Raw genomic sequence first — 16,592 nt, 5'->3', positions numbered from 1 at the left:
GCGGCCACAGGGTGGGGGTGGGGGTGGGGGCAGTGCAAAAATGATGTGGGGGGATAGAGTGTGAGTGGAAATATTCACTTCATCCTTTCCCCGTTCCTAATGGAGGCCCCTGGGCGTTTGTGAATGTGTGTGTGTGTGTGTGTGTGTGTGTGTGTAATATGAGTGCAGACATATTTGCATCCCAGCCTCCTGGTAATTTGCTTATTGTTCCCATGCAATAATCCTTTCCGAATGAGTCTTGGGCTCTAGGTTTGCAGGGGTTAGTAAGGAATGGGGCCCCTGTAGAGATCCCCATCAGATCCCCACACCTGCTCAAGCCTACGCAGGGGAACAAGTGAGCCTAGAGCACCTCCGCCCAAATCCTGCGGAACTGCCCCCCCTCCTCCCCCCGTCATCCAGAGTCCTCAAAAGCCAGCGCACGAGCTAATCCCACTGGAGAGGGTGACCGAGCCTCAGGTTTCCTAACCTGCCCCTCGGGGCCTCGGGGCGCTGGTCGCCTTCTCAGGCCCACGGGCCCCTCCCACCAGGCCGGCTCGATCTCTCTTCCCGCCCGCCTCCTTCCTTCCTTCCCGCGTCCCGGAGCGGCTGAGCAAGCGCCGCGGTCGCTGTCGCAGCCCGTCTCCTGCCGGGCGGCGGAGACCGGTCAGCCCCGGCTATGGCTATGGCCCCCGCCAGCAGGTGAGGACAGGGAGGGGGAGACCGGGGCCCCGCTGGCCTGGGAATTTCCGATCACCCCTCCCCCGTCCGATGCCCCCACCACCACGTCTCAGCAGGTGCACTGGGGGCTAGGGGCGGGGACAGAGGCCAGCGGCAGGGGTTGGGTAAGGTGGGTGGGGGCGGGGTCTGTGCGGTGCGCTTGCAGCCTGGGTAGAGGGACTTGTGTCATAGACGCTTGCTTCTTGGGAGAGAGAATATTTTTCTGGCAGTTTGAAGGCTGACTTGGATAATTGCCTCCCGTCCCATCCCTATTTACAGTTTCCCCCAGGTCAGAGACCTGCCCACAGCAGACAGTAAGGGGACAGAGGTTTGAGAAATTAAGCTAGAAGACCAGGACCAGACCTAGTAAACAAAGAGTTAATTCTTCTTGAACCCTGACCTAGTACTTTGCCTGTGTCTACACCTGTCTTTATTTCAAATTTTGATACTGTATTAATCATGGATTCTTTGCATTAACTTTGTCTTTTAACCCCTGTATTAGCTCAGTGGTAGAGCCACCTCTGGCATGTGCCAAACCCTAAGTTTGATCCTCAATAAAATAAAACAAAACCCCACTTGCATTAAAATTTTTCTCCATTTACTGAGTTTTTTGGTGTGCCCTTACTCTTGACATCTCAGGCAAGTGCTTCACTGGCCTTTTCCTAATCTCAGCCTTGCCTCAAGGCTGTGGCAGTATCATCACAAGACAACAGAGAACACTGAAGCGGGCGAAGAATGCAAAAACATCCGGACTCTTACACATACACTACTTAACATATTGTACCTGAGATCCGACATTTTCTTTCCTTTTTTTTTTTTTTTTTTGCGGTACGGGGGTTTGAACTCAGGGCCTTCACCTTGAGCCACTCCACCAGCCCAATTTTTTTGATAGGGTTTTTTGAGATAGGGTCTCGAGATGAGATCTATTTGCCCAGGCTGACTTCCTGCCTCCCGAATAGCAAGGATTACAGATGTGAGCCACCTGCACCTGGCTCTGAATCTCCTTTTCAATTGCAGATATGCCCAGAGTGATCCAAACCCTGGCCCGGGGACCACCCAAATCCCTTCCCACTGGCCCATTATTGGCCCAAGATGTTCCCCATCTTGCAGGATCGCTCAGGTTTTAAAAATGCTTTGAAGCAAGAGGCTCTCTTTGCTTCCAGTTCCCACCTTGCTCACCATGGGCTTTTGTAACTCTTTTTTCCCTAACCTTTAATAAGCTTTAATAAGCTTTTACCATCACCCTCACAAATGTCTACATATCCTGCCTGGATGCATCCATGTAGAATATAAGAATCTGGGCTTTCTGTTTATCACTGACTACAACATGTAATGGTGACAACCCCCCACTGTGAGCAAACACACTTCCAGCAAATACAGATGGCCTTTTGGTGACAGCTGAGAGGACACAGGCCTGGGAAGAGATAGGACTTGGTGTGTGACAAGCCTACCTCTGCAAGGGGGAGTAGAAGTAGTCTGGGGCAAGCACAGTTTCAAATGGAGTGGGGGATGGGATGGGAAGTGGGAGTCAGCTGGACCAGCCCTTCCCACCCCAATCCTGGGTTAGAGAACTGAAGGATTCCAGGGAAGGAGAGAACCATGAGGCTGGGCAGAGGATGCAGAGGACTGACTGGGGTGGCTAGAAAAACTCCAGGCCCAGGCCTGTGTGAGTTGGGGCGCCCTGGGTTGTCCAGCAGAGGGCCCTGGTACCCAGCAAGCATCTCTGCCTAGGAAGGCGGGTGTGAGAGGTGTGGGTGCTGGCTGGGGCCCAAGCAGGGAGTGCGCCAGATGGGCTGCTCTCCAACAACAACAGGTCTGGCTGTAGCCATCCCCTCAGCCAGCCAGGCCCCAGTGGGGGTGGGAAGAAGAACCAGCCTTCACCAGTCTGGAGGGGACCCTCACCACTTCCTTCCACTTCCAGCCCCCTTTGCACACAATTGTAGCCACTGGCCTCCAGCTTGGCTGTGCCTGGTGGATCTCTGACCACTATGCCAGCCACCCCCACAGGGCCAGCGCCAGGAAAGGAAGGTGGGAGAGAGGCAGGGGACCAAGGAAGAGGGGAGGCGAGGGCCAGGAGAGGAAGAGAGAGAGACTGGACAAACACGAGGGCTGGAATCTGGGGATGTGGACAGACATGAGGCCACTCTCAAGCCATGGGGCAATGCCTAGAAAAATACCACTCAAGCCATCTTCCTGCCCTCTGTTTGCTTAGTGCTGGGGGAAAGATATGTGTCATCTCCTCTTAGGAAGGCGGGGACACTGCAACTGGAGAAGCTCAGGAAGAGTCCACTGTGCTAAATAGAACCCCTCTCTCTCCAGGGCCCAGTCTTTGGGAAGAGGCTGTGACTTCTCGTCCCTGGGACGTTAATATTACTGATTGATAGTGTGTGTGGCTTTTTCAGGGAGCAGGCCCCTTCGATAGCTGGGAAGTTGGGCAGGGAAGGGCAGGCATCCTGGGACCCCTCTAGCCTTTGAATCACCCTACATCACTAAGTGCTGCTGTGAGGGCCCTCAATACCTTCCTCCATTTACTGCCCCCGCCAAAAGAAGGAATCCTTGCATCCTTGCTCTCCCCTGGAGGTCATTAAGGGTTATCCTGGGGAGGGTGTGGGAGATGGGGTATCTTCTCCCTCTGGGACAATGGGATGTGCAAGATGTAAGGCTCTTCGTGGCTTTTTCTCTTCCCAGCCCCAGCTGTGCCTCAGTTTTCCAAAGTGCTGGATTTAGGAATGGGGAACCACGGGGGGAGGCTTCAGGGTCACGCCTGTACCCCTAAACACACACACATCCCCTTCAAGGCAAAGTTGTGGGTGGTATGGTGTTTGTGGTCTGCGACCCTGCACATATATGTAGGATGGGAAAAAAAAAAAACCCTTTGTGCAGCTCACAGAGCAATTAAGTCGAGGAATCTCATCAGGAGAAGGAAGGGGAGAACAGAAGATTGAAAGGAAAGGAGAGGTCTGAAAGGAAGAAGGCCACATTAAAAGGACCAGGGGCAACTGGAAGGAAAAAGGTTGCAGTGTGGCAGTGAGGTGGCGTGGGCGGGGCTCGGGGAGGGATAACGGAACACTTGAGGTGGAGTGTGGCTGTGGGGGCGTCCGGACCTGTGTGAGCAAGGCTTGTCTGCTGGAGAGTCCCGAGGTGGAACGTGTAGGAGTTAGCACAGCCCCAGCGAGAAGGCGACCAGGAATACGCTGTGTGTGTGTGTGTGTGTGTGTGTGTGTGTGTGTGTGTCGAGGGGGGGCTGCGCCCTCCAGGCCCATGTGCTCCATGATGTGACAAGGCCCAAAGAGGTCCTAGCCACAGAAATAACACGATCGGACGGCCCTGGGGAGCAGGGTCTTGTGGTGGGGGGGCCCCAGAGCCTGTGGAGCTGCGGGGGGGGGGCAGGGGCGGGGCTAGGGAGCGCCGGAGTCCCAGAAGGTGGTGGCTGGCGCGGGCCGGGGGCGGGCCCAGCAGAGGGCGGGTTTGAATACGCTCGGGCTGGCGCGGGAAGCTGGCGGGAGAGCGCGCAGATCTCCGCACGGGAGGCCGCGCAGATCTCCGCGCGGGAGGCGTCCTTCTCCAGCAGGTGCTCCCCGGGGCCGGGGTGGGGGCGCGCTGGGGACAGCCTGGCGGAGGGCTGCGCGTCCTCCCTGCCACGCGGACAGGGAAACCGGGCCTCCCAGCCCCGCGGCCGGGAGAGGGACGCCGGGTGGGGCCCCCGCGCAGCGCGTGCGGAGCGCAGCTGCGCAGCACGTGGCGCGGACGGGCCGGGGCATTGGGGGTTCCTGCGGGGACCCGGGTCGAGTGGGCAGTTGGTGGCCTGACTCCCGGGCCTGAAAGCGGATGTCGCCACGCTGACCTCTGCAAGAGGCAGGCAAGTGGACGGTTAATCCCGATCGATCCTGTTAGCACTGGGGGTGGGGAACCGCCCGGTACTGCGCAGAGGAGGGTGGGGGGAGGCCAATGGAGGGGAGCTGTCCCTTTATCCCTTTTATTAGGCAAAGTCGTGTCCCTGGCCTCCCTTCCTGGGTGCGTCCTCATTTAGTCCCGAGAGAGTAAATAGGTGACAGGACAAGAACACTCACTCCCAGGCTTTCTTCCCAGCGGAGCAGCGGTGGGTGGAGGCCGGTTTCACCCCTGCCCCTCACCCCACTCGCTCAGGGCCTCCAACCTCGGCAGCCGCTTCCTCCATTCCTCTTGGAAACCTCCAGTCCCTTGGTCTTGCCCTGCTTGTGTGAGGTCTCCATGCCAGGATGTGTGGTGAGGGGCCCCAAACCTGAAACTCATGTTGGGTTGAGAATGACCTGAGCCTTCACCTTATTTTTCCCCTTTAATTGGAGGAGGGATTCCCCCATTTTCCGGACTTAATAACACCCTCTCTCCCCACCTCGGAAGGAACCTACAATAAGCTGTACATTGAGATTGAATTCTCACTAGCTCTGTGACCTTAGGCAATTCACTCAACCTCTCTGAACCTCAGCTGGCCCTATTTGTTCAGCGAAAACAGTCTAGCACTAGTTTCCGGGTAGTTGGAGATGGGATCCTTGGGAGTGAAGATTTGATGTAGCATAAAGATAGGTCTAGAAGTTGTGGTACATGAGAGGTGTTGGGAGCCTGGGGACAGGGAGTGGCTCAGTTTAGTGGCTGCTTTCTGGGCTCCATCTCTGCAGGCCCAGGAGTGACTTGGGGACATCAGATGCTCTGAGCTGGTATCAGATCCTGGGGTGTTGCTGATCAATGACAGACAAGAACGAAATACCTAGGTTGGCCAGCGGAATGCTAGGATGTGGGTAGGACTGGAGGGCTGCCTGTGGCGTTGACTGGTGTGCAGAACTGGGCCCGGGGCTGCTGAAAGCAGAGAGAGCAGGGGTGGAGCTGGGGGAGAGGGCAGAAGTAAACACTTCTGCAAGCCTAAGCTGGTCTTGCTGAGGGAAGGGGCCTGCTCCCCTCCCCGTCTCACTTACCCCCTGTGGAGAGAGGATGGGGCACAAGCAGTGCTGAAGTGTGTGTGTGTGGCAGGGGTCCCCTCCCCACTACCTAATCCTAATAGAACTCTGAGCCCTGGGCCTTCTCCCCTCCCCCCAGCAGAGCCCTGTGGTCCTCATCCCTCTAGAAAATGTCAATACTGTTATTCACCTCTATGTTCTCAGTGCCTAGAACAGTGCCTGGCTAGCACGCAGAGGCAATTAGTGAATATATATTGAAAAGACGATTGAAAGGAGCTCTCTATCAGAGGTGTGTGGTTTACCCTCCCTTCCCCATGCAACCTGGGTGTGGGCTGGGGGGCTGAGGAAGACCTTTGGAGGGTGTGGGGTTTGCCCTGGGAGGGATTGAGGGGAAAGGGAGGGGCAGAAAGCTCTTGGAGGGCTCAGGGTGACCAGCTGCGTCTGTTTGTCTGGGCAGGCAGGGCCTGGAGCTCTGGCTGCACTTGAGAGCTGACCTGCACCAGCCCTAGCTCTCCTGCTGAGTCTCCTGCGCTCTTATCTCCCAGCTACAGGGTGGCTTTATCTCCTTCTGCTTCAGCTTCTGTGCTCACTAGTGAGGCTTCTCAGGATGGGGTCCCGTGAGGCCCCAGGGATTCTCTCCTGATGTGCCCTGTGCCACCTTTTTGACTCTGGACCCTCACCCAGGACCCCACGGACAAGGCCTGCTGCCTGAGCTTGAACTAGAACCTCTGCCTAGTAACTTCCCAGGCCCCCTTGGCTCCTACCCTTCTGTTGGCAAGTCTGTGCATCCGGTGAGTGCAGGGATAGCATTGCAGAAACCTGTCTTCGTTCTGGACAGTAAAAGCTGTCCCAAAGCTGGGCCAGCATGGGGATGCATGCTGGTCCCCCTACCCTGCCATTGAGCAGGAAAGTTGTTTGGTCCTCTGGTGCTGGAGCACCTCCCGCTGCACAAGTGGGACACAGAGAGGGATGCTGAGGGGTTACCTGGGGGCCTTGGGACAATGCGTGTAAACCTGTGTCCCACTCTTTCAATCTTCCCTTCAAAGCCACTCTCAAAAAGGTGAAGAAGACAGGATAGTGCCTGGGACTGAGTCAGAGAGGAACTGAGGGGGGATGGGATGACCTCGGGGCCAGGACCTAGGGTCAGAGGAAGGGCTGGGCTAGGCTGTGGAAAGGGCTCTGTCCGTACCCCTATTGTGAAATATTTTATTGGAAAACTGGTTGGGAACTAGGAAGCCCCCTAGGCAGTGGTTGGAAAGAAAGATTTAAATGCCAGGAGCAGGGAGCAGAGAGGCTTAAGAAGGGGACAGGATCTCCAAAGCCCCATCTAGCCTTGAGTCTGGGGGCTCCTGGGAAGATGGAGAGGACAGATCTGCAGAGTGGGCCTGGGAAGTGCTGCCTGCAGACATGGTTGGTTTTTGTTTTGTGCCTTCTGCTCACCGTCTTGCTGTATTCCACAACATCTGTCCTCTGATCTCCTGTCTCCTTCCCTGACCCCTCTCATCCCTTCCCTGTCATTTTCGACTGTCTTCCCCTGCCTCTCAACCATGCTTCCTCCTCCTCCACTCCTGCTCTCCACCCTCCTGTTTCCCAGCTTCTAAACTGCTCTGGCTGCTGGATAAAAATAGCGGTGGTAGCGGTCAGGCTGCCAGCCAGGTGGAGCCTGTGCAGGCAGAAGGGTGACAGGACTGACTTAGTAGGCCCGAGGGCTGGGTGGGGTTGGGTTGAGTGGTCCTGAAGGGTGGTACCCTTCCCTTGGCTCCTGGCCTTCCCCAGGAGTCTGAGGAGGGCCATGGAGAAGCAGGACTAAGGGCCAAGGCCCCCATCTCACACTGCCTCTGCTCCAGCAAGCACCAGAGGGAGGGAGCTGCCAGCCAGGCACAACTGAGCACACCAGGACCATGACAACCAGTCACCAGCCTCAGGACAGGTACGGGGAGGGGGGGAGGGGGGAGAGGGCAGGGAGGGGACCTGGGCTAGGAACCAAGGAAATGGGTCTCTAGGGGGCCTGATACAGTGGGCTTTGGAATTTGAGGTTGCCACTGTTGAGTAGCCTTCCAGCCAGGCAGCTTTGAGTCAGATCTGCATTGGGGTGGGGACCATGCCTGCAGGGAGGGCAGGCTGGGTGGGTAGCAGTCCCTCTGACCTGTCAGTGTTTCCACTGGTGCTCTCCAGCTAGTGAGCAGCTTCCGGCTCCTCCTACCACGGCTGTGAGGAGACAGCAGCATTTCTCATTCCAGAGCACATCTGGCAGAACTGCCCTGTCCCTCGGGGTTATTCTGAAACCTCTGCCTCAGATGACGTCACCCCACCCTGCTCCTTGGTCTGACCTCTGGAGCCTATCTGTGAACTCTCTCAAGTTAGATTTGCATGTGTTTTGGAGGAAAAAGCTGTATTCCAGTGGGTCGTGAGAAAGTCAATGAAGCCAGGCCACTTCTCCTTCCAGGTGTCAGGCTCTGTCCTTCAACTCAAACCCCAGAAGCCCTCACCTTTCCCCTTCCCACTTTGTCTCCCTTATGGGAGGTCATGGAACGAGGCCACTTCTGGCTGTGGGTCTTGAGCACTTGGCTCAATTTTTTTGGGATCATTTCCCCACCTGTAAAGTAGAGATAAGAATACCCACTTCACAGGAGTACAGGCCTGGACTGCTCCTCTGCCTCTTCTTTATTCCCAGGCCACTGGTGCCCCAGCCCAACCCCCTCAACAGTTCCCTGAAGCCTTCCCCCATCCACCCACCTTATTGCACTCCCAGCCCCATCTGTCCTTCTGTTCTGTGTGACCTGCCTTGGAGTTTTGCCCTGGGCCTTTCAACCAGGTTTTTTTTTTTCTTTCCAGCCCTCCTGGGGCTTGAACTGAGGGCCTCATGCTTTCTAGGCAGACGCTTTACCACTTGAGCCACTCCACCAGCCCTTTTTTGTACTGAGTATTTTGAGATAGGGTATCGTAAACTATTTGCCTGGGGCTGGTTTCAAACCCAGATCCTCCTGATTTCTGCCTCGTAGGTAGCTAGGATTATAGGGGCCCTGCCTCAACCGGGCCTTCAGTGTGTTGACTTCAAAGGGAGTATATGGGAGCCTTGGGTGCTGTGGTGGGAATAGCTCAGACCTGCCTGCTTGGGTTACTTACCCAGGCCCTGTGAGGCCTGTGGTGGTGCAGGCCCCTGCTCCCTGTCCAGTCCCATCTCCTCACTGCTTTGGGCTTCTTCTTCCCTGCCATCAGTGTGAAGTCTGTGTGTGATAGCTGTGGGGAGAGTATGGCAGACATCTGGTGACCAAGGTGGGAGGGACCAGGATCGCTAAGCTTACAGGCAAGCGAGAGAACAGTGGCCTGGCCAAAGCTGGGTAGCCATTATTTACACTCAGGCCTAGATGACTTCCAGTGGCCCCAGACTTCCTGGCCTGCCCTAGGTGGTTTCACTACAAAGCTGGTTCTGTCTGGCCAGGAAAATAACAGCTGTAGCTCCCTCACTCTCCAGCCTCCCCATGCACCCCGCCAACCGGCCCCCCTAGGTCTGGGAGTTTCTTTACTTCAGAATGCTTTTTGGGGAACCACACAGTTCCTTAGACGGCTGCAGCAGCAGAATCACTTCCAGCCTGCCTGGTGGGGGTGGAAGACCTTGTTTGCTTTCTCACTCATCCACCCACCCCAGCCCCTCAGCAGTTCCATCTCTGCCTCTGTGGGTCATGCTGCAGGTTTTCTCCCCACACCCTCCCAGGGTTTTAGGACTAAGAACAAAGGTCCTGTCAGCCCTGCCATCCAGTCCTGTGTCATGGACCCTCCTCCCTCAGTTCATCTTGTGCTCTGTTCCCTATCCCAGGACCCACACATCTGTAACTCCCAATAGGGACATATGTGTACATGAACACAGACACATGCTCTGTGCCTTGGGACAGCTAGAGAGACAGGGCAGAGGGGCTTCCCAGGGTTGATTGGGAGGGAGCATGGATGGTGGGTCACTTGGCTCCTCTTTCCTTCCATCCCAGATACAAAGCTGTCTGGTTTATCTTCTTCATGCTGGGCCTGGGGACGCTGCTTCCCTGGAATTTTTTCATGACAGCCACTGCGGTGAGGCTGGGGGGAATTGGGCTGGAAAGGGGTGTCCCCTTGGACTTACAGAGCCAGGCACTATGCCTTTGGGCTGGGGGAGGCAGAGGTTCCAACACTCCTGCAACCCCCACAGTATTTCACAAACCGCCTGGACCTGTCCCACAATGTGTCCTTGGTCACTGCCGAACTGAGCAAGGACATCCAGGCCTCGGCCACCCCCGCAGCACCTTCTTCAGGACGGAATTCTCTCACTGCCATCTTCAACAATGTCATGACCTTGTGTGCCATGTTGCCCTTACTGCTCTTCACCTGCCTCAACTCCTTTTTGCACCAAAGGTGAGCACTGCCCACCCTCAGCCCTCACTGCCTCCTGAACTCCCTGCCCTGAGCCCTGGCCTTCCCATCCCTCGATGCCTCCCATCCCACACACAGGATCCCCCAGTCTGTACGGATCCTAGGCAGCCTGGTGTCGATCCTCTTGTTGTTCCTGGTCACCGCTGTCCTGGTGAAGGTGCAGATGGACCCTCTGCCCTTCTTTGTCATCACCATGATAAAGATCATGCTCATTAATTGTAAGCAGGGGGACCACCGGGAAGGGGTGCATGCTGGGAGCTGTTAAGACTCAGGACCTAGGAGCCTGGACCTGGGTTGGGAGTGGGAAGCTTGGCCTCCATTGCAACTCACTGGGAGCAAGCAGGAATCCAGCCCCACCCCTCCTGCTGATGCCTGGCCACCCTGTTCCCCAGCATTCGGCGCCATCCTGCAGGGCAGCCTGTTTGGTCTGGCTGGCCTCCTGCCTGCCAGCTACACTACCCCTATCATGAGTGGCCAGGGACTGGCTGGTATCTTCGCCTCGGTGGCCATGATCTGTGCCATTGCCAGTGAGTCCTACTGTCGACCTGTCCACCTCCTAGGGGGAGAAGGGAGTGGGAGGAAGGCTTGGGGCCTGTCTTTGATCACCTCCACTGCCCACTCCAGGTGGCTCAGAGCTGTCAGAAAGTGCCTTCGGCTACTTTATCACAGCCTGCATGGTTGTCATTTTGGCTATCATCTGTTACCTGGCCCTGCCCAAGCTGGTGAGTGAATGGAGGAACCTGGGGTTTAGGGCCTAGGGTGTTGTGAGGCTGAAACCTGGGGGAAGCAGGAATTCTGGAGGTGTGTCTCAGTGCTCTTGTCTCCCTGCCTGATAGGAATTCTACCGCTACTACCAGCAGCTCAAGCTCGAGGGGCCTGGAGAGCAGGAGACCAAGTTGGACCTCATCAGTAAAGGTCTCAATAGTCTAAGGAAGCGGGGAAAGGGAGGCAGCCATGAGCCGGTGGAGGACAGCGTGACAGGGGAGAAGACAGTAGGAATCAGAGCTGGGAAAGATGACCCTGGGTGATCCTGAATGCCACAGGCATCTGGACTGAAGGCCCTGGGAAGCAGTTTCAGATTTAGGGCAGGTAGTAACCTGCCTGGAGGCTCCTGGGAAAAGTTAGGCCCCAGGGGCTTGGGTCAAGGGGATTCGAAGGGGAGGGCAAGGTCGTGAGGTGTGACTGTGGGTCAGTTAAGGGGATGTCCTCTTCCAGCTAACCTCACCTGCTGCTCTGTCCTCCCCACCATTTGAAGATCCTTCCACAGCCCGTCACCCACCAGGAGAGGAGTCAACAGCAGTCAAAGAGGAACCTGGAGTGTCGGCCCCCAACTCTCAGCCCACTAGCAGGAGCCACTCAGTCAAAGCCATCTTCAAGAATGTACGTAGGGTGCGGGTGGGGGTCCTGCCTCCATCCTTCCCTTTTGTTCTCTCCCTCTACCCTGCCACCATCTCCCTTTCTGTCTGATCTGAGATTGGTCACTCTCCTGTATCGTGTGTGTATGTCTGTCTGTCTTCTGTCTCAGAAGTAGAAGTTCTTTGTCTTTAATGGAAAGCCACTATGAACACATAGGGACCTGGGTGAATCCCTTCCCTCTTTCTCCAGATCTCAGTCCTGGCTTTCTCTGTCTGCTTCATCTTCACGATCACCATTGGATTGTTCCCTGCTGTGACCGCTGAGGTGAAATCCACCATCGTGGGCACCAGTTCCTGGGGTGAGGATGGCATGACCTCGCAGGATAGAGGACAAACGGGGTCTTGAGCAGGACTGGGAGTGGGTTGGAGAGGGAAGTTGGGTGGCCTTATTCCCAGCTGGGCCCATTCACCTTTCCCTGAGCTAGAAGCATCTTCGCCATTGGACAGTTGGGGAAGCTGAGGCCTTGGTGGTGGTGGAGGTTCCATGGCTCCAGATCCCTATTCACTTTCTCCTTCTCTTCCAGAAGCCTACTTCATTCCTGTATCTTGTTTCTTGACTTTCAACATCTTTGATTGGCTAGGCCGGAGCCTCACAGCTGTCTTCATGTGGGTAAGTGCTACAGGACCCATATGGGAAGGATTTGTCCAGCTGAGACACAGATAGGGAACCCAAGTATAGTGACCCAACTTTATAAAATCCAAATAGAACTTACATATAACTAGGTATACAGATATCAGCATACCATTTAATGAATATATATGAGTGCATGTGTGTGTGTGTGTGTGTGTGTGTGTGTGTACCTACCCAGATCAAGGTATAGAACATTCTAGCACTCCAGAAGGCTCCACTGCACCCCTCCCAGTCAGTATGTCCCAAGGGTAGCCAGGCTTAGGGGTGCCATTCTGGGTCCCCAGGGGCCCTACATGGAAATGTAGGGACCAGCCTGGCCTGAGGCACTGCCTGGTCCCCTGTAGCCTGGGAAGGATAGCCGCTGGCTGCCGAGCCTGGTGGTGGCCCGCCTGGTGTTCGTGCCCCTGCTGCTCCTGTGCAACGTGCAGCCCCGCCGATACCCGACGGTCTTTGAACATGACGCCTGGTACATCTTCTTCATGGCTGTCTTCGCCTTCTCCAATGGCTACCTCGCCAGCCTCTGCATGTGCTTTGGGCCCAAGTGAGTGGGGCCCGCAGGGAACTTGGTGGTAGCAGGCAGGGTTTAGAACTCTACTGGGAACACTCAATAGAGGGAGAGGGGGCAAAAGGAGGCTCCCTAGTCCTGGAGCTGAGGGGAAGAAGGCTGGGGCGCCCTTCCTTGCATAGGGGGACACCTCTGGCCAACAGGGAGAAGCAGCTAGGTCTTCATGCATCATCCTGAAGTAATCCCGCCCTCCCTCCTTTAGGAAAGTACAGCCCGCCGAGGCGGAGACTGCAGGAGCCATCATGGCCTTCTTTCTGTGTCTGGGCCTGGCACTGGGGGCTGTCTTCTCCTTCCTGTTCCGGGCAATTGTGTGACCATGTGGGACAGAAGGACAGCACTGCCTGCCTGCCTGCCTCCTGCCTGCTTCCTTCTGCCGGGAATGAGCAAGGGTGGTCTGGAAGTTTGCTCTCCTAGCCCACTTCTGCTTTCTTAAGGGCCTGTGCTGGGCTGACCCGGATGTCCAGGCCCTGGGAACAGAGTCTCTTGGATGGACAGCAAGGATGTTAGGGACTGGAGAGTCAGAGTTGGGAGGGGACACAGTCTGCCTGATGGCTTTGACTGATCCCTGCTTGAGCACAGCAGGAGAAGCTCCTGGGCTCAGATAGCGTCTTCTGTCTGTTTGTCTGTCTGTGTGTCTATCTGCCTGTACCAGAGATGGCTGGGGGCTGGGAGTGGTCTCTGTACTGTCTGATCTGATACTTGCCAGCCCTCCTTCCCATGTCCTTCTTCCTCCTCTGTTACTTCCTCTGTTTCCCAAACCTTGTTCCCACCTGTCACGCACTCTGTACAGCTGCTGATTTACTGATTTACTGCCTTTTTATACATGACAGAAACCAGGTGCCTTCGGAGGCTCTCTGATAAAATAAACTTTTTTTTTTTCCTCCCCCTCCATGGCTCTGTGTCATTGAAGAGGATAGAAAGAAGGCCAGCAACTTGAGGCAGAATGAGAGATGGTGAACATGACCTGGCTGGGCCTGAGTCTGAGGGGAGGGTGTAGCCCCTTAGCCTCAGAAGGCTGCAGTGCCCCCTGCTGGGACCCCAGGGGAAGACAGGCCTGGAGCCAGGACACCTGGATTGAGAGCCAGACCAAGAAAGGCTAAGTTTTTCTTTGCTTTGAAAAGTTTTTCTCTCCTTTGTCTTTACTGCCACCTGCCCCGCCTCCACTCTGTCCTCAGCCCCTGGAATGAGCTTGGTAAAACTGTCCAGCTCCTCCCCCAGGTCCTGGCTGTACTCCCACATCCCTGAGCAGGAAGAAGAGGCTGAGGCCTGAGGGTTCTCCCTTACCTGGCACATGGCCCTGACACCAAAGCCCAGCCTGCCAGATTTACTGGGGAACAAGGGGCCTAAGTGTCTTACCAAAGCTGGACCTCCCCTTTTCACAGGAATTTCATTTAATTGAGGACATCAGGCCACAGTAAGTGCTAGCAGCGCTTTTTTTTTTTGAGATAGGGTATCACTATGTAGCCCAGGTTAGCCTCAAACTCAGGATCCTTCTGAATGCTGGGATTACGGATGTGTACCACCGTGCTCGGCTGTATAACGAGGTCAAACCTTATGGGGTAAAGCATATATACCATTGTGCTGGGCACTGATATCTATTCAATTTGTTGAGTTAGTATATATCTGAGCTGGTAGCAAACAGGGCATTCCTTTTCTGTCAGGTTCAAAAGCTGCGTGTCCCCTGAATGTTCTTCCTGCAGCCTCCACAGTGCATATGACATGAAGCATGTTGAGTACAAGCCTGACTCCTGCTCACCCTGGGCCACCCCTGACTTCCCTATTGTGCTCAAATCCTGTGTGCCTTCCTTATCGACTTCCTTCCTCAGCACCAGCAACTCTCTAGGGTCCCTCTTCACCACCTCCTGTAGAGTCTGTGGGACTTAACTTCCAAGTCTCTTCCAATCTATCCCACACATGCCCACAAGAATAATCTAGAAGCTAAGTTAGGGGAGCGCTGGTCCCTCACTGAGGCATGCACCTATCTGCTCAAGCATCTCCTGATGCTCTGCTCAACACAGCAGTTTCTGCAATTTCTTCCACTTCAATGGCACAGAACTTTTGTAATCTGACTCATCTCTCATGTTTGTAATCTTTGCCCAGCCACAGGGTTATCATGTTTTTGAGGGGAGGGTTTGTGTTTTACTCGTGTTTTGGCTTTTCAGGCTTGAAGTACTATGCCTGGCTCCTAGGGGTACTCAAAACGTTTTCTGCAGTGCACCTGCTCATGTCCAGGTGTCACCTGTCTCTCCAGGTGGCCCCCACATGCCCCACTCCAGCTGCATGGTAGCACTCATTGCCTGTGCCCTGGGATACTTGGTTTCTGGCAACCCCAGTGGTGTTTCGAAGAAAGCATATTTAGAATGGACTCACTTTCTTCCTTTCTGTACTTAAGTTGACTTTGAAGAAAATTACTAGAATATAGCCTAATGTGGTGATGCATGCCTGTAATCCATTCTAGTCTGCAAGCATAGGTAGGAGGATTGCTGTCCAAGATGGCCCAGGGCAAAAATGGGAGGTCCTATCTGAAAAATAAAGTAAAAAAGGAATGGGGGTATGGCTCAAGTGTTAGCGTGATTGTCTAGAAAGCCTAAGGCCCTGAGTTCAAACCCCAGTACTGCCAAATTATATATATATGTATATATAAATGTATTTCCCAAAAAAGTCATTGCATACTTCAAAAAACTGGACTCTCCTGCCCACCAGACTGCAGTGGTTGCTCCTGACCACAAGTGGGTGCTCTCTGGGCAACACTTCCTTGGCTGGGAGCCAGGAGGGAAGCTGGTGTCTCTGCTAGTCCTCACAGCTTCCTGGGAAGCAGGGAGGGAGGACTGAGCAAGGGAATCTGCTGTGACTTGCAAGTGCCAGGCATCACCTTCCTGACATTTGTGCTCAAAACAGTGTACTCAACTGCTGTTATCTCCAGGATGGCCATCACTGTGCACAGAAGTATACCTCTTTTTAGTCTTGTGGTGGAATGTTGAGGCCTTAAATATTCTGAAAATCTGAGAGTTCCCCCAGAAGACTTTGCAGGCATCCTTGGAGATAAAATCGAAGGCTCAGGCCAAATCTGAGTTGAATTGTATCCGTTTATTTGAGGAGAATGTGTAAACAGCTTGCAATATCAGGAAGTGAAAGGAGAACCCCAATTCTTGGAAAAACAAAACCCACATTGTTCTCAGTTAAACTGATGGGGATTCAAGATGGATGTAACAGAACTGCAGAGTCACTAAAGAAGTAGCTGTGTTGCCTGGCCAGTGCACCCTGCATGAAACCCAAGTACACACACACGGTCCTCGGTGGGAGGCCAGCCAGCAGATCTGACGCAGAGGCCAGGCTGCAGTGTCTTGCAGGTCTGTGAGGCCTATCTTGTTTCTGGAGCAAGTTGGCACCGGATATAGCTGTAGGCAGAGACCCAATGCCCCAGCCCACTGGCCCTGTGCCCTGAAGGGGCTTCTCCAGCCAACCAGCCTGACTAGCTTCCGGTGGTGGAGCGCTCTTAGGGTGAGGGTGTACCTGCATCAGCCCTGCACAGTCCTGGCTTGCCCAGTGCTCCCTGCAAGTGAGCACGCTGGCACTGTGGCTACAGACTATTGGACCATGCTAAGTGTGGTTGGACAGGACCCTGGGAAAGCCTCAGTTCAGGACCTCTGCTCTCTCCCAGGACTTGACTGGGGAGAAGAAAACCCTGGTTGGATTCAGGACCTGGGGAAGCCTGGGATCCTGTCTTGGGCCAGCTGTTTGAACCTTGGTCCTGCTGGAGCCTGTTTGAACCTGTGGCCCTGGCTCCTTCCCTTTAGAAGGAATGGTGTTACAGGCACAGACTTGTTAAGGAAATTAAGGACATCTGCAGGAGAACCTGGATATAAGAAGTAAAGTCTCCAGAGCCACAAGGTTCCTTTGTCACCAGGACTAGCCCTAAGCACTGTGGCTATTTGCTATTCTTCCCCAAGGCC

General features: G+C 54.9%; 1 protein-coding gene across 34 annotated transcripts; it reads left to right on the top strand.

The window, feature by feature from the left end:
* Window positions 1-545: 545 nt before the first annotated feature.
* Window positions 546-15,189, top strand: Slc29a1 (solute carrier family 29 member 1 (Augustine blood group)). Of its 34 annotated transcripts, none has more exons than XM_074082060.1 (16): window positions 4,179-4,267; window positions 5,352-5,444; window positions 5,832-5,916; window positions 6,173-6,418; window positions 7,404-7,557; window positions 9,611-9,692; window positions 9,808-10,010; window positions 10,107-10,246; window positions 10,421-10,555; window positions 10,653-10,750; window positions 10,865-10,943; window positions 11,284-11,408; window positions 11,634-11,742; window positions 11,968-12,053; window positions 12,419-12,615; window positions 12,842-15,189. In XM_074082060.1, exons 5-16 carry the CDS (start codon window positions 7,529-7,531, stop codon window positions 12,951-12,953), a joined length of 1,395 nt encoding a protein of 464 aa, XP_073938161.1. In that variant the 5' UTR covers window positions 4,179-4,267; window positions 5,352-5,444; window positions 5,832-5,916; window positions 6,173-6,418; window positions 7,404-7,528; the 3' UTR covers window positions 12,954-15,189. The 34 variants fall into 34 exon arrangements, with proteins under 34 accessions (XP_073938173.1, XP_073938169.1, XP_073938155.1 ...); XM_074082059.1 differs by having other exon boundaries at window positions 5,352-5,467; XM_074082055.1 differs by having other exon boundaries at window positions 5,352-5,471.
* The last annotated feature ends 1,403 nt before the right edge of the window (window positions 15,190-16,592 follow it).

The sequence above is a fragment of the Castor canadensis genome, chromosome 8 (assembly GCF_047511655.1).
Source record: "Castor canadensis chromosome 8, mCasCan1.hap1v2, whole genome shotgun sequence".
Classification (NCBI taxonomy): domain Eukaryota; kingdom Metazoa; phylum Chordata; class Mammalia; order Rodentia; family Castoridae; genus Castor; species Castor canadensis.
The sequence above is the reverse complement of the archived record's forward strand: the minus strand, read 5'-3'. Positions and strand labels throughout refer to the sequence as shown.

Excerpts from the sequence above, each read along its gene's own strand:
- Slc29a1 (XM_074082053.1), top strand. Across the intron at positions 9,693-9,807 it reads TTTTCATGACAGCCACTGCG|TATTTCACAAACCGCCTGGA; the intron begins GTGAGGCTGGGG and ends CAACCCCCACAG. Across the intron at positions 12,616-12,841 it reads TGCATGTGCTTTGGGCCCAA|GAAAGTACAGCCCGCCGAGG; the intron begins GTGAGTGGGGCC and ends TCCCTCCTTTAG.